Consider the following 25,219-nt stretch of genomic DNA (forward strand, 5'->3'; position numbering starts at 1 on the left):
TAGCCCTGACTCGTCTCAAAGTCCTGTCTCAGCCTCCCAAGTGCTGAGATTATATTTATGCACCACCATGCTTGGCGACATGGTCTGTTTTTAAATAGGTAGCTGTCTTAGTTGAGGTTGCTACAACAGAATACCATCGGCTTCGTGTTTAAAGAAGGCAGCTTTATTTCTCCGTGATGGAAACTAGTGAGTCCTGATAAAGATGGCAGCAGGGCAGTGTGCAAAGGTGCTCTTCCTGGGCTATGGGCGGCCATCTTGCTGTATCTTCACATGGCAGAGAAGACAGGCAAGGAAAAAAGCAAGTTCTAATATCTTTTAACAGTACCAATCCTATGTGTGTGGGTTGTGCTTTTGCGGCCCAATTAGCAACCAAAGGCCCCACCTCCTAATATTATCACACTGAGAGTTAGCATTTCAACATACAGATTTTGGAGGACACAAGTGATATAAAACAAACTTTATAAAATTTTACAATATGGGGCTGGGGATTTAGCTCAATGGCATAAGTACTTGCCTGGCAGGCGCAAGGTCATGAGTTCAATACCCGGTACCAAAAAAAAGGGGGGGTTATCAGCCAGCAAGTACTTATACTTTACTGTATTTATTATGATTATTAAAATGGGGTTTTTTTCAGTGATAGCCCTGAGAGTAGTGTCATTTTCAGGTCAGAGTTCCTGGAAAACAGACCAGGGCAGATATGCACACAGAGGATTTACTAGGAAGAGCTCTCAGAAACAATTTAAGAAAGTGAAGGAAACAGAACTTGACTGATGGAGTGCACTTGAGGAAGCTGTAACAGAAGCTTCATGTAAACTGAATTGGCCCATTAGAGATGTCTCAGGCTGAGCAAAGAGTGCTGGGCCTTGCTGCTCTGCAATGACAGCCGAACTGGGAGAGACAGCCCCTTTCAGCCTATGGCTACTCTCAGGGAAGATGAAGGGTCAGGGGCAGCACTGCTGGCACCTTCATTCTGAAGGCAGCAATCTGAGCCATGCCCAAGCATCTACTCCAGTTAGGACATACAACAAAAATGCCTGAACTTCCCTATTTTTTAAAGAATTCTGTATTTGACTCTTGTATCATATTATTATATGATACCTGATAGATACCAAAAGAAGTTACGTGTAAAGCATGGCACAAGGAGCCTATATTTGGGGCGAAGAAGCACCACTTTTTCATTTATTATCAGTTGCTACTTTCTCACTGATAAATTTGGTGTGCAATGCCTGTTCAGGAATCCTCGTGCCCAGCTACGGTACTACACATCTAAATAAGTCACATTTGATTACATGATGAAGAATTCATCGGCATTTGCAATCCTAGCCTTGGATTTTCTTTCTCCCTTGAGACATAGGTTGAATTTCTCAAGTCTGCCAGTTATCTATGTCTAATATTCATAAGATTAGATTTCCCAAAGATAGAGACAACATTTTGCCTTTTTTTTTTTGGTACTGGGGATCGAACTCATGACCTCATGCTTGCCAGGCAGGTGCTTATCCTGAGCTAAATGCCCGGCTATTTTTCCTTTTTATATTCCTAATTGTGGTGGTAAAGTTTCATTGTGTCAACTTGATTGATTTGAGAAGTGTTGAGCAGCTTAGTAAAGCACACTTCTGGGTGTGCCAATGAGGACACAGAGGCATGACATGGGTACCATACACATGGTGCTGGCCTCTTCCTCTCTGGCACTGTGTGTCTGGCTTGGAGCCAGAATACTATGGCTGAAATACCCTGTAACCACTACGTAACTAAACCTCCCTTCCTTTAAACTGTGTGGGCCTGGCATTATATCTCAGCAACATGAAAGATGACTAATACACTTACAAAAAGTTCTCAACTGATATTTAATAAAAATGTATGAATCATGAAATTATTAATGAGCAGTTGTATAAGAGACACAGATCTTCAAGGTTTCATTTCAAACATTTAATATGTATGAAAATTAACTCAATTTTTATTATTGTATCAAAACCATGATATTATAAAATACATTACAATTAAGCAATTCTTCTAATTTTTGAAACCTAATCACTGTATTAATTAATATCATGAAGTAAATTTTCATTGCATACAAGTAGCTTGATTTGTTACATTCTGAAAAAAGAATGACACATTTTCTCTTATTCTTTCAAGAAAAGGATCTGTAAGATTTAAATCATCTCCAGAAAAATGTTTCCATTTCTTCAGTTGTGACATGGAGAGAGGTTTCAAGGAGTTGGATTTTTGTTGATAGAGACCAAGCTGACAATGTCTAGAGACAGCAAATTTTTCCAAAGAATCATCTGAAATAAGCAAAACAATAAGAAAACCCTTAGGCCAATCAATAATAAACTGCTGTATACAATACTTTTTTTGTTTTAAGACAATGAGTTTATGTAACTTATTACACTGGATAACTATAGTTCAAGTTAAAATATACAGTTCATTCTTTCTACAGATATTTATGATGGTTTACACTGTTGGTTTAAACACTGTGGGCAAAAATAGTGAACAAACATAGTTATGAACTATGGGTTATGAACTAAGGCATGGGTTATGAACTTAACAACTTTACTGTCTAGTAGATGAGACATACATTAAACAAATAATCATCCAAAGAAATATATTACAGGTTTATAATCACACATATAAAATCTGTAGGACCAGATATGTTTCCAAATTCGGAATATAATTAGAAAAACCTGGGTCAGCACTCTATTATCAAACTGATTAATATTCTGCAGCAAGTCATATGAATAGTCTTGTGAAATAGTTTAAATAGAGGGCATAGATAAACACATTATTTTTTTGTTCTGTTTTGTTGTGTTTTGAGACAGGGTCTTGCTATATAGTTCAGGGTGGACTTGAAATCACTGTGTAGTCTCGACTGGCCTTGAACTTGTGGCAATCCTGCTTCAGCCTCCCGAGTACTAGGCTTACAGGTGAACCCCACCTCATCTAACATTAATTTTAGATAGGCATGTTGCCACTAAATATGTTGTTACAAACTTATGAAGGAATAAAAACCTTTTGGTTGTTTGAGCTTTCTACATTTCAGAATTGGAGATAAGGAACTGTGGAGCTGCGTTACAGATTAAGGGGTCAGAGGAATGACACGAATGACATCTGAAAAGAGGCGCTGACCTAGAGAAGTAAGGATGCCGGAGGAAAGGTTCTAAGAGCTAAAAGATGACCGAAGAAGGACTAGGTGAGGAAGAAAGGCAAAAACATTGTGTAAGAGTACAAAGCCCATGACAGGAGCGTTGGCATAACTGAACTAAGATAATCAAAGCCTGCAGAGAAAAGCAAAGAACAAGGTAAGAGGAGAAACTGAATAACACAAGGTGAAAGGAGTATTTAAGGGCTAGACCATGCAAGACATAAACAGCAGGGGCCAAATCCATTTCTTTCTCCTTCAGGGCCTCCGTCACATTTCCCAGCCCCTCTCACAATCAGATGTAACACTGAGTCTGGCCTGCAGAACACAACCATATCACTTCCAGGTCTGGCCCACAGAAATCCCCCACATCACAGTTTGGTGTGTTCTGGCAGATATGAGGCCCCCCACAGAAGATTCTAAATCCCAGGAGCATGAACTCATAGTGGAAGAAGCCAACCACTGAGTCCTCTTATGGAAGGCTGTCCACTGAATGCCACAGTGACTGGTACATGAGTGATAGTCATTATGCAACAAGTCACTTTTAGTTTTTATTGCAACACTCAGTCTACCCTGACTAACCACTTTAAAGATTTTAGTATTTTTCCTAAGTGCATTAGGAAAGCATTAGAGGTGTTTTAAAAAAAAAAAAAAAAAAAAAAAAAAACACCTTTTAATTATGGAAAATTTCAAATAAACATAAAAGTTGGACCCAGGTATACTGGAACACACATGTAATCACAGCACATTGGGAAGCTGAAGCAGGATGATCCAAGTTCAAATAGCCTGGACGACTTAGAAACTTAGCAACATCCTAACTCAAAGTTTAAAATTGTAAAAAGGATGGATATACCTCATTGTGAAGTTCCCAGGTTCAATCATCAGTACCACAAAACAAACAAAAAGTTGATAGGATAAAAATGAAGAACCAGGGCTGGCGATTTAGCTCAGTGGCTTAAGTGCCTGCCTGGCAAGCGTGAAATCCTGAGTTCAATCCCAGACACCAAAAAAAAAAAAAAAAAGAATAACCAATACACATCTCTTCCTTTAGTAACCACCAACTAATGGCCACTTTGGACTCTTTTTCTAATTCCTTCTTATTTGAAATAAATACCTAGATTATATCAGATACCTATAAATATTTCACTCTGCATTTCTTTTAAATTTTAGCACAAAAAAATTCTCCTTAGTATCAAAATATTGTCAGTGTTCAAAAGTCATAGAAGCTTTAAGAGATAGTAAGATTACATTAAGAATCTAGAAGAAAACAGAATAATATCTTCAAAGTACTAACCAAAATAAAAAGTCTTATCAGCAAAGGTAGCATATGAGAGGGAAAAAAGTACACATGGAAAAATCAAAGACTGAGAGCATTAGCTACTATTCAGCTTGGGGGTGGGGAGCAGAAATAAATCAAAAATATCAGTAATTATAAATGTAAACAAACTAAATGTTCTAGTTCAAAGCAAATATCAAAGTGGAAAAAAGAAAAGCCAGCCTTATGCTGCTAAGAGAAATAACTAAAACAAAGAAACAGAGATTTGAGGGAAAGGGACACACCATACAAACAATACAAATACAAACAATAAGAAAGCTGGAATAACATGTAACTAGGACAAAATGAAAGCAAAAGGTATCAGAGATAAAGCAATCATTAGATAATAACAAAATAAGTAGACTATAATGAGATACAAATATATAAAGGAAAGTTTGACAGAATAAAGAAACTTTGATTAATCTACTGTCCCAGCCCCCCCTCACGCAACACTAAGTTTTGCTGTTTCTTATTTCATGCTTTCTCTGACCCCCTCACACAGGCAGTTGAGGATCTTGTCCAGGTTCCCAATAATATACATCTTATATTTTTAAATAACTGACTCATGTCAATATATTACCAATTCAGAAGTTGAATTAGTAAAATTTTAAATCTGTAAATTAAGAAAATTGATAACAGAATACTTAACAGAACTTTAAACAATTAACTACACATAATTTTTATGCACAAAATATCACTTTCCAGATCACTCAGCAAATATTCATAGTTACCAATGAACCCATAGTATATAGATCATTTTTTCTGACTACAGTACTATAGCCATAATTAAATAATAAAAACTGAAATATTTTAAAATATGCTTTAAAATAGCTCACTAGTCAAAGAAGAAATCATAGTGGAAAATACTAACTATTTAGGACCAAAAAGACTATGCATCAAAATTATGAGATTCAGCTTAGGAAAAAACTTACAACTTTAAATATTCATTTTTTTAAGGAATGAAAATTATGAAGCAAAGTATCGAACTTAAAAATCAGAACAAAGTTATACACAAGAGAGAAGGAAGGAAATAAGAGAAATAGCACTTAAACCTGAAAGAGTTTTGGCCCAGACAGGACACTGTAGCTGGTAAAGCCAAGGGGCTCTATCTCCCCCACCCCTAGGAATCTACCTCTGGCACCAAATTAGTGCCAATGGGCTACCTGTGCATCCCTAATGCCCCCTCAGGCACCACCCCTAACCTACATATAGGCCCCCACTCCACGTATTCCACGGAGAGATCACCGATCCCAGGGTGGAGATGCTGCGCCTCAGGGGATCGGGGGTGTCTCTCCCTGCATTCAAATAAAGGTCAAAATAAAGGTCATTTATATTTCATATTTCTTATCTTTTCAGACGCCGCTGGTCCCCCACAGTTCTATCAGAACCAACATTGATTAATTCTTTGTTACCAAAGTGGCCATAGAAACAACATGTATCTGATGTTTAAAAATAAAATATAAAAATATATGCATACTTTATACCTAATATGTAATGCTATTAAAATGTTACATGTGATTATATGTAATTATATATGTATTAGTTTTGGTACATTTACTACAAATTTTAGAATATACAAATTTACATTAACTATATTTTATAAACTTAGAAGCAAAGGTAGACGGCTATAATCTCAGCTATTAAAGAGCCTAAGGCAGGAGGATCACAAGTTCAAGGATAGCCTAGGTAATTTAACAAGACCGTGTCTCAAAATAAATATTAAAGAAGGGTGCGGACTTAGTTCAGTCCTGTAAGGCTGACCTAGCAGGTCCAAAAGCCTGCCTGTAACCCACAGCATCATGAAAGAAAACACAAGCTTCTAACACTGAGGCTTCAAAAGATTTTAAGTTAATTTTTTACGTAAGATTCATGCCAGGCTTCAAAAGATTTTAAGTTAATTTTTTACATAAGATTCATAAATAAGAAGGTAAACTGATAAAATACCTTCTCAAATATCTATTTTAAATACCTTCTCAAATATCTATTTGGCAGTTGCCCTGTGACCTGAGAAAAAAATGAAAACTAAAATATACAAATGTAAATATTTTGAAATAATTCTTTAAAAAGGTTCAACTGTTAAAGAGAAACAAATTAACTTTATAGTAACAGAATTAAAACACAACTAACCTGTGTGATCCTTTTCTCCAGTACACTCACAGTCAAGCAGGTCATGAGTAACACAATGTGAATTTTCATGTAATGTAAACAAATTTTTAAGTTCCTCTACGGAAAACTGAATATGTTCAGATGTCTTGGTTAGATCTACAACTGCCCCAGAAAGAGCTTGCTTACTGATCTGTCTTTGATAAATCTTTTCTTCTATAGTACCTGAAGAGAAAACATTCATGACATTACCTTCAAGATATTTGTCTATTATTTTTACAGACTAAAACATACTTATTAACATACTAATTAATGAAATGCTTCTGTGAAGCATTCTGTGAAGCACTGGCTAAAATTTTTTTGTAATTATTCAAAGATACACTTTTTTGTTACAATAAAGAGTTTTTACCTGTGGTTAGGAGTCTGTAAATATGTACAGCATGTTTCTGACCATCTCTCCATACTCTAGACATAGCCTATGGAAAGTAAGTGAAAATTCTAAGTAAAATAGAAAATAACAGCCCTTGCCACATCAGCAATTTCCACAAATGTATTTTGCAGTCAGAAATTCTGGATTTGATTTATAAATTCAAAAAACAAAGCCCAGCAAGCCCTGCTTCATTTCTTCTTCTTGGGGTAAAGAAAGGAATGTCTGAGCACTTATGGGCATTACTGTAAAGTAACTGCAGCGGGGGCCAAGGCAACAGTGAACGGTGTGAACGGTGTGGTGTGGTTCGATTTGGCTTTTGGCACAGGGGATTCAACTCAGGGGTATTGCATGCTAGGTAAATGCTCCAACACTGAGTGCTGTATCTTGATTTAAAACAGAGGGGGAAGAGGAGGGACAGTGAGTTTGGTCAGCAAGAATGTAAGACCAAGTACAACATGGGCATGGAAGGTTCCTTCCTAGTCCAAGTAGCTAATGATTCACCCCTAAAAAGTCCCTTGGATATCTGAAATCAGCTCACCCTCTAGGTAGAACCCTGTGATTTAGGGAATAACAATGATCCTGTGCAGTAAAAAGCTGATGCTCAAACTCTGAACATTCCAAAGCAAGCCAGGCCTCTTACCAGCTCTCTAATCCCTTAGCGTATCCCGTCTGATAATACTGCCTTTTTTATCTGAAGCCTTTGGTCATACAACAGATAGTTTATGCCAATAATATGATAGAGGGTCTCTGGAGGACTGGAAACTGAGTAACGGTCTGGTCATGCGAGTCCTCCATGACTACAGGGCTGATCCCCAACAAAAACTCTGGACACCAAAACTTGGCTCAACCTCTCTGTTGACAACACTCCATGTGTTTCATCACTCATTAGTGCTCACATCAAACATCCTATAATTCTGCTAGGAAGAACTGGACACTTGTGCTTGGTTCCTTCTGCACTCCATTGTATGAACCTTTTTCCTTTGCTAAGTTAGTAACTTTACACTAATACAGACATTCCTTGTTTAACAACCAAGCCATGATCCTGAGACTGGACTGCTAATTGAATTGGTCAGTAAATGAGAATTATAGTATGTATGTTATAATATTCACAACCAAGAAATGGTCAAAGGAAACTCCAACATGATGACTTTCCTTTTATTTGCATAACCCTTACATGCAGCATTATAATGTATTACAGAAGATAAAATTACAGCACTGTACAGTACAACCAGCAAAACTAACAATACTGTATAAACAAGGTAAACTGTACTAAAAAAAAGACATTGAGGGCTCTATAAACAAGATGCACAAAACTGTACCAAAAAAAAAGATGGGTCATAAATCCAAGAGTGGGTCATAAGTCCAAACAGTTGTTAAACAGGTAGGCTGCTAAGTGAGGAATATTTACATAACCTAACTATGAGTGCAGTTGCTTTTCTCACTTCTATATGTCCTTCTAGCAAATTATCAAACCTTAGGGTTGTCTTGGATCACCTAATACAGATACTGAGGTACAAATTTATAAGGCAGAAATCTCAAAATACATAAAAAATGAACTATATCCTGCAGAAAAACAAAGGCTTTTCTCAAATGGTCTCTAAATAAGTTAATTTTATAACCCGAATATTGCCCACATAAACTGGTCCATCACTTTATCATGAGCTAATGGTCACGAGCTGCCTGAAGCCCCATCTGTGAAGTGCAATAAATTAAGGTCTGGAGACATAAAGTTTGGATTTGAATCCTGATTCTGTAATCTATAAACTGTAGGAATCTACAACACACTTCCATTTCTTTACTTGTAAAAAAAAAACGTATTTACTAATATTCGTACTTCGAAGGAATGTTGAAAAGCTTAAACAGACAGTAAAGTACTTCACCAGAGTGCCTGACACAAAATAAGAGTTCAAAATATAGCAGTTAATTACACATGCTTTGTATTCCCAGCAGACATTGTATCTGCAGGCATTCACAATGTCTCAAACATAAATAGTCTCACCTGGATATCAGTGGCTGGATTCCAATCAATGTCATAGAGAATTAAGTGTGATCCTCCAATAAGGTTAAGTCCTACACCACCAGCTTTTGAACTTAACAAAAAAATAAAGTCAGAAGAATATTTACTATTGAAACCATCGACAATTTGCTGCCTTTGAGAGATTGGTGTTTGTCCATCAAGTCTTGTATAAGAATATCCATAACGCTTGCAGATATCTTGCAAAATATCCAAAGTCTGTGTATAGTTGGATACCAACACCACCCTGTAATCGAAACAAAAGATTCTTTACATATACTTTAAAGGCAAAACTTGACTTTTTTTAAACTTTTTTTTTTTGACAGGGTCTCAATATGTAGCCCAGGCTGACCTTGAACTCACACAGATCCTCCCAAATTCTAGGACTACAGGTATATGGCACTATGTTTGGCGATAATTTGATTTTTTTTGGATGAAGGAAAATATCACAATAATATTTTCACTGATATTTATAGAACAAGCAACAGTGACCTTATTAATTAAAATGCAAGTTCTCCACATTCAATTTTAAAGACACAGTCTAAACTTTCCAGTTTTAAGAAAACAAAATAAAGAACTTCCTGTCTTTTTCATTTCTCTGAAGTCATCTTAAAAAGAGCAGGACAACACACCAAGCACTTAGGAAGCTGAGGCAGGAGGACTGCTGCAAGTTTGAACCCAGCCTGGGCTACAAAGTGAGTTCATGGCCAGGCTGACCTGCATAGTGAAACCTGTTTCAAAAAGACAAAAAAAAAAAAAAAAAAAGCATGAGAATTAACGAAAAATACAAAAATGATAAATTGTGACACTTACATTCAAATTTAATTTCTTCTCACTGCCTCTAGAACTCTGTTCACTAAGCTGAGGGTATAGCTCAGTAGTAGAGCACTTAGCATGCACAAGTCCCTGTGTACAATCCCCAGCACTGCCAAAACCAGATGAACAAAAAAATCTCTGTCCCTCATCCCTTGTCCAATAACTATCATTGCTGCCCCCAGAAAGGAGGGGGAAATATAGTTTTTTAATGCAAAGAGAAATTTAAGTAATGTTTATATTCTTAAAGCCAAACTGGGTCACAATATGCATCTATATACATGTCCTTTCATACATAACAAATATTATCTAATAAAACATGTGAGAACACCTCCATTAGAAGTAGGTACAGACGGCAGGGGAGTTCAGAAGATGGCATCTGATGCAATCTGAAGTAGAGGCTTCCAAGAGGAAAAAGCATCTGAGCTGAATCTTGACAAAGAGAAATAATTGAAAGAATGGGAAGCAGAGGTACACCAGGCACAGAAATGCGCACCACATAGTAATGGTGCAAAACGCAGGCAGGTTACGGGTTCCTCGGGCAGCCTGGCATGACCGGATGCCATGACGAGTGTGAAGCAGTGGTGGGAGGGGAGGCTGGAAAAGGAAGCATTGTTCTTGTCCAACGTGCTGAGATGTTCAGAAACTTCTGGAGGACAACTAAGAGTCTGATTCGTTTAAAGAAAAGGAGTAACATGTTCACATTCACATTTTACAAATATAATTAAAAGTATAGTTGAGCATGTAATGGGGTTGAAAGAGAGAATTAATTCATAAGAGCCCATCAGAACATGTAATCGTAATAATGAAAACAAAGTGGTAGTAAAGCACAGGGGAGTACAGGCCTGAATTAAGAAATAAGACTAACAGAGTTTAACGAAAGGATGAGTACCGATAAAGAAAAGCTAAGAAGAAAACCCTAAGGTATATCCACATTCAGAAGAAAGAGACTGAGAAACAAGTTAGGCATTATATACCCAGAGACACACTAGTGTTTTTTAAATGTACATATATTACATTTAGTTTTTCTTAAAACTTAGGTTTTAAGTTTACAAAATACTGGAAGCTTACCATAATTCCACAGAAAAATATTCTTTTTAATGTTTTCTTACTTGGGGAATAAAAGGGAGTAAGCAGTAGAGAAAAGGCTAAAATCCTATGAGCACTTATGGAGAGTGTATCAAGTTCATCACTTACTTTTCAGTGGGACGAAGTTCGTGGATAACAGCTAGGAGTTGGGACAGTACCTGCAGTTTTCCTGATTCCTTTTCAGTAAACACCAGAGGGTTGTAATCAGTAGGAAACACATTTAGTAAGCCTTCATATAGACTCTTTTCTTCATTTCCGTCACAAGTTGTGCTACATTCTTTTCCCTATTTAAAAGGTGACTGTTAACACTAGCTCATATTTGTTTTAAGGACAAAAAAAATGCTAAAATTGTGGGGAAGAGGGAGATTAATAGCTACCTTAAAAGTGCAAGCTCAAGTTAACTGTTAAGTAAACTTTGTAAGTCATGATTTGATCATTTTTTAAAAATGTAACATGCATCCCAACGAGTTGATTACTAAGCAATTACAGTCTCAGGGATGTTCCGTTCAACTTACAAGTGCAAGAGCATTTTCCACAAATATCCTCGCGGGGACCATCAGCAGAAGCAGAAAGAAACAAGGGAAGAAAATATAGAGCGACAGAAATGCAAAACCTGTTCTCTCTAGAACGCTGACATTACCATCAACATGTCCTTTTCCAGTTTTCTCTCTCCTCCCTGGTACTACTTTCTTCTCATTTGTGGGCTGCATACAACATCTTCCAAGTGTTCACAAACAAGCACAAGTTTACTTCAGTTTCTTCTATAAGAAGTAACAATCTCACCAATAAATTAGCACCGAAGTTTACTCTTACAATCCTTTTTATTTACTAATAAATGGTTCGATGGAGAGTGGGGTATTGAGGACTGAACCAGGGCTTCACACATGCTGAGCTACAATCCCCACTCCCAGTTTTACTAATACTGAAGTCTTGAGAATAATATTTCAAAGCAATTAGTTCCTCTGAAGTTCTTCTTTCCAAACTACCTAGTTAAAATATGAACACCTGATAGAGATGCTATTAATACTAATTAATTTTTAAATTAAATTCCCACGATTGGCTGATCTCTTCACTCTCTCTCATATTTACCAGAATTATCACAATTTTTGAAATTTTATTCAATCTACACCACTTCCAAGAATGTTTTCTCATTTTTATGGCCAATTTTATCTCAATCCAATAAATACCTGATCCCAGTGCTAATTCTACCTGATCATTCATGGCTCTCTCTGTCTCTGTCTCTCTAGCACATTTCAGTTTTGACCTTAATTGAGTCAAATTAAGTCCCTAAAGTTTTTAATGTGTGTTGTATTCCTTCTCCAATAGTATTAGAAATACCTTATAGGAAAGAAGTCCTGTAGTGAAAGATGCTGGGCACAAAGCACTAACTTTGTCTTATTGCCAAAACATTTGAATAAAAGTATTTGAAAAAAAAAAAGAAAAGTATTTAGAACTCTAAGACATTTACCTATGAATGGAAAGAGATCGCTGCAAGCTGCTTCTGGTCTGTTTGCTAAAACACTTGTACCCTGGAGATCTTGTCAAAGGACCATTAGATTTAAGGTCTAGTCCACAGTTGTTCATGTTTCAAAACTTGAACATGCTTAAGCTATAAGAAACTGAAGCATCAAACTAATCCAATTAAGAGACTACATAAGTCAATTCAATGGCTTCTGAAGTTTACTGACCTATAAGCAAAATACACCTATTTAAGTGAATTGGTTTATACACTCTGTCTTTTGAAGAAGTTACAGAGAAGCCAAGTCACCAGCCACTGGTTGACTATTAAATCAGAATACAAGAAGGATGAGTGATCTCAAGGCACAAGTTCTTAACCAGGACCACATGCAAAATTCTCAGGTATGCTTGGATCCTACTTTCAGAGATTCTGTAGCAGTCTGTATTTTTTGAGGTCTGCACAGATGCAATTTTAAAAGCTGTCCAAAATATTACAGTGTATACCACTAAATACTAATCTACTAATGGATAATATCTTATGCTATGACAGCCCGATGTGTCGACTGGGTAGCCTAATCGAGATACTCTCTCCTCTGACTCCATGTAAACTGGTACACTATGATTACGATTTATAAATGATTAGTAGTTATGTTCTATTCACATTTCCTCAAGAGATCCAGCACCTTAAACACGGGAAACTACCTAACTCAAATAGGAACACATTTAGATTTAGATTTATAAATCACTGCTTAAAGGTCACTGTACACACTGAAGGCTTATTGTAGCCCTTTCACAGTGATCCTTATTTGCTATGATGTTAGAGGAAAGGTTCTTCTGAACAGTTTCAGAGTATAAAAGATGCACCCTAATTGAAACTTACAGCATTTTCCGCCTATTACCAGAGGCCACCTGGCAACGAAGGAAAGACATTCAGTGCCCCCTGCTGCTTCCTTTAAGAATGTGCAAGGATATTCTTTGTTTTGGCTTTGGTTTTTTTGGTACCAGGGACAGAACTCACAACCTCACACTTACCAGGCAGATGCTGTGTTGCTGAGCTATAGCCGCAGCCTTTGTGCAAGGATATTCTTAACTGGTATATTTTGGGGTATCATAACATCTTCCTTTTAAGGAAGAATTCTTAGCTTCTGTTTTTGTTGGGCTTCATGCCCAAACAGTTTAATTTGTACCACTGTATATAGATGTGTCGTTGCTTTCAAAGTTGCTTAATAAATTGTTATAATCCTGCTTTCTTCAGAGTTACACAAAACTGACTTCTCCCATGATAAACTAGGTAAATATAATCCATTGTAGGATAAACTTGGAGAATTCTGGTACAATGCTTCATTTACTAAATACAGAATTAATGACTCCAAGGGGACATGGCTCAGCAGCTCAGCGCCTGCTCAGCAAGTACAAGGTCCGGAGTTTGATTCTAGAACTCAGAAAATTAATGACTCCAGCAAAAGGTGGCACCACAGTTTTGTTTTAGGTTTTTGGCAAATTTTGATTTTACGTTTTCAAAGAAAAAAATAAAAATAAAAATTGTTCAAGGTAAGCTGGTAAAATAAGGTATTAATGGTTATGATGCAATTTCCATAATCAAGCATTCTGCTAGGTTTTTCCCATAATTTGCATCAAGCTCTCACAAGAACACAATTATCTCTGCTTTCCACATATGTAAATTAAGGCTCACAAATACAACTTGACTATGCAACCAGTTAAAGAAGTAATTAGTAGTCCTAATTAGTAGAACTAATTAGCAAAAGATCTGACTGGTACTCAAGTCTAGTCTAAAACAGAAAACTATTACTGTACCCAAATCATCTTATGTCCATTAAATATTCAAAGAGCCCTACTAAGTAGCCATTAAAAATCGTACTTGTAGAAAGTATCAAAAGTCACAATTTACTTAGTAAAAAAAGTAGATTTTAAAATAGTACAGTATCACTAAAATTAAGTTTTACTAGAGGACGATTATATATGCATTATCTCTGAGCTCCTATTTCTTCAACATCAAAAAATAAGGACGGTGGCATAGACCTCTAGTCTCACTGCTAGGGAGGGAAGCAGAAGGATCACTTGAACCCCGTAATTCAGGAACAGGCTGAGCAACACAGTAAGATCTCATCTCAGAAAAAGAGAGAGAAAGTTGTATAAAAGAGTAAAAAAAATAAAACTAGAAAAGTATGTAGTGTTTGGTACATGGTAAATATTTAATAATGTAGTTGATACTATTGTTAATACCAAAATAGGATTTTTGTTTTCTGGTTTCAGAGCCTACGATGATTTTCATTTTCTTTTTGTGATTTTCCTGATGCTTACAAATTTCATGAGAAATCATGTATCACTTTGATAATAAGAAAAATAAATATTTTAATAGCAAATTTCTTATTTGTTAGCATCAAATAAAACCAAGTGGTTATGACAAAGTATTAGACAAGGTCTTAAAGAACATGAGTCACAAACTGCAGAAGGCAGTGCCTGAAACCCTTCTCAGGAAAGTGCACATGGTGTAAAGAACAAAAGAAGGTTAGAGAAGCTCTGGTAGAACCATACTGGAAGTGCTACAGAGCTTTCACAAAACCCACAAATGCACCAGGTAAGACAGCACATGCCTAGAATCACAGGCACTCAAGAGGCTGAGGCAAGAGGACTGCAAGGTTGAGGCCTACCTGGGCAACACTGAGACTCTGTCTCAAAATAAAATAAAGCACAGGGCTAGGGATGTAGCTCAATGGTATGGTGCTTGTCTAGCATGTGCTAGCCCTGGGTTTGGTACTCAGTACCACAAAAAAAAAAAAAAAAAAAGGAAAAAGAAAAGACCCCACAAATGCAATCACAGGACTTAGTCCAAGCTGTCTCCTTGGACTCACAATACCAAAGCACCCATCTCTGCCACAGTTTACACTCTCCTTACCTTTATGGAGTTGAACAAAAGGCAGGGGTGGTTGCACAGTTTTTTAAGAGCTCCTATACATATTAGATGAGGACTATTTTCCACTGACCCTTGAAGACAGAACTTGACAGTCTGAGAATTCAGCAGCTTTTTATAAAGTTCAATCTGTAATGTTCCTGGTCGGCAAAAGAGTACATTCTCTATTTTAGGTGGGAGATATTTATTTATGACTTCCTGGGTTCTTCTAAGGATAAATAGTCCAGTGAGACGAGTAAGTTCAGCTGCTCTTCTCTCTCCTAGCTCCTTCTCTTCCTGTGGAAAAAGAGTAGACTTAAATTAAATGTTCAGCATAATAATTTAGTTAAGTGAAGCCACACCCTCTTAATCATTACTTGTTGGGCTACAGGCATCATGGAGAACCATTAGAAATTATCAAATTTAAAATGAAATCATTCTGAAAGTAAGCTTTTATGTGAAGACTAAAAGGGGACATGGTCTTAAAATCATTAGAAAAGAACTGACGCTGGGCTCAGTGGCTCAAATGCTTCCCTGGTAAGTACAAGGTCATGAGTTCGATCCTTGGTACCAAAAAAATCTTTAAAAAAAAAGAACTGACACCAAAATTGTGGGACGTGAATATTTTGACAAATTTTCACTCTAAAATTAAGCCCACAAAAAATTGTTGTCACCAAGGAAAGTTTTTTTAAAAAATTCTTATAAATCAGGGGCTGGGGGTTTAGCTCAGCGGCATAAGCACCTGCCTTGCAAGCTGGCGGTCGTGAGTTTGATCCCTGATACCGATTTAAAAAAAAAAAAATCTTATAAACCATTCACTAATAGAACATTTTAACCCAAAGTATAATATTAATGAAATATATATTTAAATTTCATATATAGAATTTAAGCACAGAACTTTACAGTAAAGCTTAAAATAAATTCAATATATATCTATATAAATCAGAAATATTCCCTTATATTGTAAAACAAGTTTAATTTATAGATTCACTAAATAAAAGACAGCAACTAGTTATATAATAAGAAATTTTAAATCAATTTTCTACAACCAAAAACAACCACTATTGTTAAGACTTAGGTAAATCTTCTAAATCTTGCTTCTTTATATAACAAAAACAGGATCTCAAATTCTTAAGCTTCAGGCAAAAAAGGCACCAATCAGTTTGTAATACTTAGCCTCTCATCCATTTATGATGTTTAATGTATATGCTGGATAAATGAATGTGATTTTTTTGTTAATAAGAGATCATAAATTTTTCATGCTATTAAATATTCACATAAACCAAACAGGAGGAATAGTTCAATAGTAAAGTGCTTGCCTAGCATGTTCAAGGCCCGGATTTAATCTCCAGCACTAGGAGAAATAAATCGCATATGTCATTATTTAGTATAGTTTCTGGTCACAGAAAATAAATTAATAAATATTTGTTGGCAAATTGCTATATTTTATCAATTCTAAAACAGAATTTTTCACACATTAGCTACTCTAGTATAAGATGCCTTAATAATCAATGACTTCCAGTACACTTTCTGAAAAATGATATAATTCTATAACTGACAGTATCTGAAAGTCAATTAAGCAGAGTATCTTTAAAAACTGAAGACTATAATTCAACCAATTCCTGTCTTTAAAAATGTTTACTTACTGTTAGCTTGTTTCTTTAGTTCCCAATTTTTTCCTTTACAACAAAATCTTTAAATAAATCTATTATTATTCCTTTAAAATAAATTCTTAAAAGTATTACTAGGTCACAAAATATACACAATATTAAGACTTTATGATACATATTGCCAAACTGTCCCCAAGTTATGTCAAATTACATCCCATCTAGCAGAGGATGGTATTCTGACCTACGCTTGGTATTACTATGTAAATTCAGCCAATTACAAAGTCCACGATAAAAAGTAGAAAACTTACCTCTTATTACCTTGGTTTACTTTTTTCAATACTAGTAAAGAAGAACATTTTGATATATTTATTTTCATTTATAATCTGTCTGGAATGCCTATTTATGAATTTTAGGTGACTCATGATGTTACTTTTTTTTTTTTTTTTTTTTTTTTTAAAGACAGAATCTCCCTATATAGTTCAGGACGGCCTTGAGCTAACTTTGTAGCCCAGGCTGATCTCAAACTTGCAACAATTCTCCTGCCTCAGCCTCCGGAGTGCTAGGATTACAGGCATGCGCCACCACGCCCAGCAATGATGTTACTTTCTAAAATAATGATGCAGGAAAACATGAAAGAATGATTCATGAAAAATTTCACTTACTAATTTTTCAAAATTAAAATAATTCCCGTTAGATGATTTTTCTATATATGCTGCTCTTGTTTAAACTTACTTATTAAAATAAATTATACCTCAGAAGCAGAAGGTTCTCTTGACATAATGATGGGCTCTTCATATATTTTCCTATAAGACGACAAAGAGCCTAATACTCCTGGATTTACAAAATCAATTAATGCAAAAAATTCTTGCAGATCATTCTGAATCGGAGTACCTAAGCAGAAATAGAGAAGACCAAGTTTGTTTTATAATCACACGTACTTGTAAATTGTACTTTCTTCCCTCAAAGGAATACAAGCAAATTCCTAAATTCAAGAAAGAGCAACCAAATCAAATTTAAAATATTAATAATCACGTAACTTTTAAACTATTTTTGGTAGCAGAGCATAGTGATACATGCTTGTAATCCCAGGCCTCGGGAGGCTGAGGCAGAAAGGTTGTTTCAAGTTCAAGGCCAGCCTGGGCTACACGATGAGGTGAAGGCCAGCCTGAACTGCATAGTGAGACCCTGTCTCAAAAAACAGTCTGTGTGGTTTTTTGCTGTTGTTGTTGTTGTTTTGAGACAAGGTCTCACTAAGTTGCCCAAGCTGGCCTCAAACTTGCAATCATTCTCTTCTTTGCTTTTTTCTTATTTGTAAGACAGGATCTTGCTACACAGTTCAGGCTGGCTTTGAACTCACTATGTAGCTGAGGGTGGCCTTGAACATTCAACAGTCTTCCTGCCTCAACCTCAGTGCTAAGATTACAAGTCTGAGCCACCATGTCTAGCATTTTGGGGGGTTTTTTTTGTTTGTTTGTTTTGTTTTGAGACAAGGTCTCAAAATTGGTTTTTGTTCGTGTTTTAGGGGGTTTTCTTGCAGCTAGGAATCAAACCCAGAATTCATAAATGCTAGGCAAGCAATCTATCAGTAAACTACATCCTTAGCCAAACTCCCAATTATCCTGCCTCAGTCTCTCTAGTAACTCAGATTACAAGCATATGTCACACTGTCCAACTCTTTTTAACTGTGGTTAACAACACAGTGACTGAGTCAGGCTTCGAATTTCATCACTATCTAACTCTGAACAAGTTACTTATAGCAGTGTATTGTCTGTATAATAGAGATAATAAAATTAGCTCCTTGGATTATAAGGATCAAAGTCATCAAAGCATGTTACGTACTGAAAATGCCTATGACCTTGGACTTTCAGACTTTGTTACAGCAGCCCTAGCAGACTGTTAAATCTTTGCTAGTCAGTCTGAATCCTAGCCATTTTCCAATCAGTATTAACTGGGTAGATATTACCAGAAAAAAAAATCAAAACTTCTTTGATTCTTAGTTACTGAGCACCTATCATATATATACACTCATATATAAACACTCATATATAAAGTATACACTCATATATAAACATGTATTTTTTTTTAAATCGGTACCAGGGATCAAACTCATGACCATGAGCTTGCAAGGCAAGCACTTATGCTGCTGAGCTAAATCCCCAGCCCCTAGACATGTAGTTTCACAAGAAGGAGCAAATCACCATGGAAGCAAAATATCCTGCCATTATAAAAGCAAAGATTCATTCAGGCAATTCTACAGGACATAAGAACCAATCACATGTATCTCTCAATTTAAGAGGTCAGTGCTAATTTTTAGCTAAATTCAGAGTTCTCAGAGTAGAAATGACAAGGATAGGAGAGCAGAAGAAATCTAACACTGACAAAGTAAGGATACAGGAGACAATTCTAATCTTAAAATTATCAGGCCAGGGATATAGCTTAGCAGCACAGCACCTGTCTGGCAAGTGCAGTGTCCTGAGTTTGATTCTCAGCAACAAAAAGAGAGAAATTATCTCACCTACTCACCCTCAAGACATTCCTTCTGAATGAAGTACCAGAATTCACTGTAAAAATTAAATTTAATTTGGAAAGGTAGTTAAATTAGTACTTACTTATAATTGAGAATATTAAATCTGTTCAATTTTGCTTAAGAAAGCTATCTGATTTTCAAGTAAGGCAAGGACATAATTTTTTTATTCCTTTACCTTCAGTACTTTTCAATAGCATTTATTTCTCATTCATGTTTTTTATTCACTTTTCTTCATTCTTCTAGTGCTTTTTTACTTTATAATCACAGCTAGCTTTTAAATAACACCCCACATTGAGAAGTAGAAAATATCTCTGTGTTTCTCTTCTGACACAACACAACTAAATTCAGCCACATCATTTTTGTTCATTTCCTTTCCAGCCCCAAGCATCAAGCTCAAAAGCTAATCACAAAGTTTGAACCATAGCTTTAGAAATCAAAAAGAATGCACTTAGATCTGCAAAGTGACAAAGACATGAAAAATCAACCTAGATTAACTTTTCATTTCAACTCTTTTCCCTTTAAAAATATCCAACATCAATTGTTCTATTCTCTGGTTTTCACATCACTAATTACAGCACTCAGACTTGGCATTTGTATTAAATTAAATCATATGTATTAAATCACATGTGAAGTAGTACCAGAATTTTGCGCGAATTAACTCTGAACTTCATCCCAATTCTATGAAGCAGATTTATTATGACACTTATTTCACAGACAAAGAAAACTGACATACTGAGAAGTTAAAAACTTGCCAAAAGTTGCACAGCTGTAAAAGCTGGCTTCAGAAACCAAGCAAAGTCCAGCTCTTCCTCCTGTAGTCTCTGCTATGATACTACTATGCTTCTTCCTAAAATACCAAAATCAGAGCTTCAGAAAATTATGTAGAAATTTTAGGATTCAAAAACTTACCAAAACTTACAGGAAGATGGGGGAGTTGTGGAAGGCAGAGAAAGAGAGATTCGATGTACAGACACTGGAATAGAGCAACATGAGGAAGACAAAAAGGAATGGCATAGGTCCCCTAGACCGAGGAAGGATCTAAAGTGAGAAATGAAGCCTACTGGGAAAGCAAAGAGAGAAACCTCAACAAAGAAGGAGGTGACAGGCAGCATCTTCCCACCGAACCCAGACTCACTAACTCTGTGGGAAGAGTAACTCAAACCTGCAGACACACAGTGATTGCTGACCGCCCCAAAGGCCTCCACCAACAGATGCATAGGTGGAATGCAGCAGCAAATGCTGAGGATTGCAGTGGCTGGTGAGGGCAGCAGGACTGAATATTCTGAAGGGTAGAAGAACTGGCTGGGAGTCATCTTGGAGAGGGGCCAACTGAGCTCAGAACAACTGCTGGCTCCAACTAGTGGCCTGCAGCCCAGTTCAAGCCCACAAAAGGCACACTGACTGCTACAAGCTGAACAGTTCTGGTTCCACCCTCATGGCCAGAAACAGCCTGAAGTTCAGGGAAAATAAAGGTACAGGCTCACTGGAATTATATGCTATGGCAGCGTAAAGCTACTGCTGGCTTGCTGGGTTAAATCAAGAGAGATCTGGACTCTGCCCACATTGTTCACAAGTGACTAGTGACAGCAGAGACACATCTAGAAATGGACATTTTTTTTCCTCACTCTCTTTTCTAGTTTTTTTGTGCTTTTTGGTTTGGTTTTGTTTTTTCTTCATGACTTATTCTTGTTTTTATGAGTTTTTATATGGTTTCTAGTATTTTTTGTGGTTGTTGCTCTGTTTTATTCTTTTTACCTTCATTCTGCTCCTTCTCTCTTTCCCTGTCTTCAGCACCAGTTTCCTGAAGTCTGCATGTTCTTCCTTTGTTCTCCAGCTTTGCTTCTAATCTCTTCCTTTTCTTCTAGTCTCTGTTTTTTCCCCTAAGCCCTTTTAAGTTTTCTCCCTTGAGAAAATACTGAAGGCTTATTTACTACATATAATGTTCTGGTGTGTTTAAGGTTTTGTTATGTAACAACAAAGATCGTTCACATGGTTAAAGGTGACAAGTCAATAGTTACCCCAGTTTGGCATTTTGTAGACTGTGTTTAATGCTACTGTTATTGCTGATTGTACCATGTTAGCCAAAGTGATATAATTGTTCTAACCACTCGTTCTTCCAGCTATATCAAGACTGAGACTACCTAAGGATCATAAAAGATACTATAAGAAAAAAAGGAATAAGAACTGTGGGAGGAATAAAACCCAAAATGTGGAATTGTCATTGTAAAAAAGAGAAAAAGAAAGTGCTATAAAGGATATAACTGCATGTATCTTTAAGCGTATAAGATAGATAACCATATTACTGAGTTTTTGTTGGATCATTGAACAGAACTGTTTGCAGTCTCACTGTTTGAATGTCTACTTTATATGCTTTAATTTTGTAACTTGAACAACTATTTCTAAGATGACAATATGTAATCTATTAACTAATGATTTCCTACTGTTTTTTTTTGAAATTCAAATTCTGTATTACTTGTACCCTTTTGCTGTTTTTTTTTTTCTTTTTCTCCTTAAATAAAATTTTTAAAAAACTAAAAAATAAAAAAAATAAAAGATACTATAAGAAAGTGCCAGGGGCTGGGGATTTAGCTCAGCGGCATAAGCGCCTGCCTTGCAAGTAGGCAGTCATGAGTTCGATCCCTGGTACCAATAAAAAGGAAAAAGACAAAAAAAGAAAGTGCCAAAAAAACCCCAAAAAACCATAGCCTGGGCCAAATAGGCAACAATTTTTCATCCTCAATAAACTGAAAAAGTAGGATTTTGCCACAGACTCAAAACCCAGCTATACTTGGAAGGCACCTCTGAGAAGTCATTTCCTAGGGGGTTCTAAGTACTAGTAACAAAGCTACTCACCATAGGCCACTTATAAGCATCAATTCAGGGATTAAGTCAAGAAAGAAAAAAAGTAAACGTGAAGATACTTAGGATGCAGCCTGACTTCCAGTTTGCCAAAGGCAAACCCAGTGGGGAATGAGGTAGGACAATCCAAAAGCCATCCACCTGGCCTCTCTGAAGTGATAACAGCAGAAATAACAAGGCAAATGAGCAAGGTTATAGAAAAAAATCAAAACACAAATAATTTATCAGACAACTACAGAGATGGTGACCACAATGAAAGATATACTTAGCAATTTTAAAGCAATACAGACAGAAAAGAGAGGAGCTTAGAAATATGACAGAAACCATAAATACCCCACATATGAAAGAAATGGAATCCATAAAACCGATTCAAACAAATATTCAGGAGATTTAAAATTCCAGTGAAAGTATATGCAACAAGATGGCCCAATGTGAGCACAGAATCTCAGTTGTAGAAGACAAGATTGTGGTTAGTAATCATAAAAATAAAGATTTCTTAAAAATACCATGCAATCATGAGAAATCAATCCAGCAGGTACTAGATGATGCAAAGAAGACTAACATAAGATTGATCAGAGTTCTCACATGTCAAGAGTGGAAAAAAAAAAAAAAAAAAAAAAGATTGATCAGAGCCAGTGAAAAAGCCAGAGTTAGCACAAATGACATAAAAAACCTGTGCACAGGAGCTGGGGATTTAGCTCAGCGGCATAAGCGCCTGCCTTGCAAGCAGGCAGTCATGAGTTCGATCCCCAGTACCGATAAAAATGAAAAAGACCAAAAAAAAAAAAAAAAAAAAAACAAAAACACCTGTGCACATACATGGCCGAACACTTCCTTAGCAGGGAAAAAGAATTTGACATACAGATAAGTGAGGTATATAGAACTCCAAGTAGCCATGATCAAAGAAAAAAAAAATCTACAGAGTCATACATTGTCAACATTCCAGGAATTCAACACAAGAACAAAATATTAAAAGCTGATAGAGAAAAGAAGCAAAGGACACCCATCTGACTCACACCAACTTATTAACACAAACTCTCTGATCAAGGAGACCTTAGAATAAAATATTTCGAGACCTAAAAGAAAACAGCCTCCAACCCAGACTGATGTGCCCCACAAAATTATCTTTCAAAATTAATGGAGAAATAAGACACTTCCATTGTTGTGAAAAAACAGGACCAAATCAGATGGAAGACACTTAGCACCAAGGAACTTGGAAGGCTAAGAGCTTTATTACGCCAGCGAACTGCTGGGAATTTCAGTTCCAAATCATCAGCCCCACCTTGGGAATATGTTAACAGGAAATATAAAAAAACTAGCAGGAAGTACTAAGAAGGCTAATAACAGTCACATATTGCTAGGCAGACTTGGTTGAAGCCAGTAAATTGGGGCTTTCTATCCTACAGTAGTAAAGTCAAAGGCAGGATTAGTAGGAAAAAAATCAACCATCTTACTTGAGCTAAGCTGTGTTTGGGTGATATCTCCTTGAAACCCTGGAACTATTTAGCATAACAAGGTACATTTTCGTCTAAGTTACACTTACTTTATATGCTGCAGCTGGTATTGGAATGCCAAGGGTTTTGCCACTCTCTAATTAAGGGAACAGGCTGCACCTGCCTCTTCTTGTCCTTCAATACAGTGGCAGAGTTTTACAAGTTTTAAAATATCCTTCACATTTACAGTTTCCTTTATACTATCATAAGAACACCTGAGGAAATTCATGAACAACAAATCAGCATTCAAAAAATCTGCAGGGCTTTCTAGAAAGATACAAGGACTACATGAACAGTTTTGTCGGCAAAGCAAGCAAGTAAACAGAGGGGGGAAAAGGGAATCAACAGAAAAATAACCTGAAAAGGACAAGTTAATACATATCAGTTATAACTATCAGTGTTAATGGTTTCAATTCACCAATCAAAAGAAACAGACTGGCAGGATGGATCAGAAAGCAATATCCAACAATATGCTGCATACAAGAAAGACATTGAATTCAAAAAGAAATTCATAGACTGAAAGTCAAAGGATGGAAAACAATGCTCTATGCAATAGGAATCCAGAAAAAAGCAGGGGTAGCTTTTCTATTTGCAGACAAAGTGGATTTCAAGTCAATATTGAACGAGAGATAAAGAAGGTCACTACATCCTTGTAAACAGAATAATCCAAGAGGAAGAAATAACAATCATAAATATATATGCAACAAATACCAGCATACCCAACTACATAAAACAAAAATTAATGGACATGAAAAATCAAGCACTAAAACAGTATTGTGGGATCTCAGTACTCCATTGTCACAACTAGACAGATCAAACAGACAAAAAAAATGAACAATGAAATGTTAGAACTGAACCAAACTTTTGAACAAATAGGTTTACAAGATGTCTGTAGAGTGTTTCACTTCACACCATCAGAATACACATTCTTCTCAGCTGCACAAGGGACATTCTCCAAAACAGACCACATACAGGCTCATAGAACATACTTAATACAAAGGAAGCAAAATTATCCAATGTATATTATCAGACCATAGTGCAATGAAATTGGAAATCAATGGCAAAAGAAACTACAAGAACTTCATAAATACCTGGAAATCAAATAATATCCTGAACAACCAACCAATGGCTCACAGATGAAATTAAATATAATAACAGTACAATATACCGGAACTTATGGGATACAGTGAAAACAGTTCTAATGAGGAAAATTTACAGCAGTAAATTTGCATGTCAGGAAAAGAGTGATGTTGTGCCTCAAGCGCTTACAAAAAGAAGAGCAAGTCAAACCCAAAGCTCATACAAGAGAAGAAGTTATAAAGATCAGAGCAGAAATTAATGAGAGAAACTAAGAAAATACAAAGAATCAATGAAGAGTTGGTTCTTTGAAACATTAAATAAAATCAACAAACCCTTGCCTTTCCTTATCAAAAAAGAAAAAAAGAAAGAAAAGACTCAAAC

The 25,219-nt window shown here is 36.2% G+C and overlaps 1 protein-coding gene across 5 annotated transcripts in view; it reads right to left on the minus strand.

Annotated features, from left to right (window-relative positions):
* Positions 1-1,825: 1,825 nt before the first annotated feature.
* Rad54b (RAD54 homolog B) overlaps positions 1,826-25,219 on the minus strand; it is a 79,951-nt gene continuing 56,557 nt past the window's right edge. For all 5 annotated transcript variants that reach the window (XM_063257574.1, XM_063257572.1, XM_063257571.1 and 2 more), the window contains 7 exons: positions 17,631-17,770; positions 15,276-15,566; positions 11,009-11,184; positions 8,984-9,245; positions 6,964-7,030; positions 6,579-6,779; positions 1,826-2,282 (listed from right to left, as the gene is read on the minus strand). In XM_063257574.1, coding sequence (XP_063113644.1) covers positions 2,062-2,282; positions 6,579-6,779; positions 6,964-7,030; positions 8,984-9,245; positions 11,009-11,184; positions 15,276-15,566; positions 17,631-17,770 — 1,358 coding nt within the window. In that variant the 3' untranslated portion in view covers positions 1,826-2,061. The remainder of the gene's footprint in view (positions 2,283-6,578; positions 6,780-6,963; positions 7,031-8,983; positions 9,246-11,008; positions 11,185-15,275; positions 15,567-17,630; positions 17,771-25,219) is intronic.

This window comes from Cavia porcellus, unplaced genomic scaffold (genome assembly GCF_034190915.1).
Source record: "Cavia porcellus strain 051 isolate PalLab524CR breed Dunkin Hartley unplaced genomic scaffold, mCavPor4.1 scaffold_10, whole genome shotgun sequence".
NCBI lineage: Eukaryota > Metazoa > Chordata > Mammalia > Rodentia > Caviidae > Cavia > Cavia porcellus.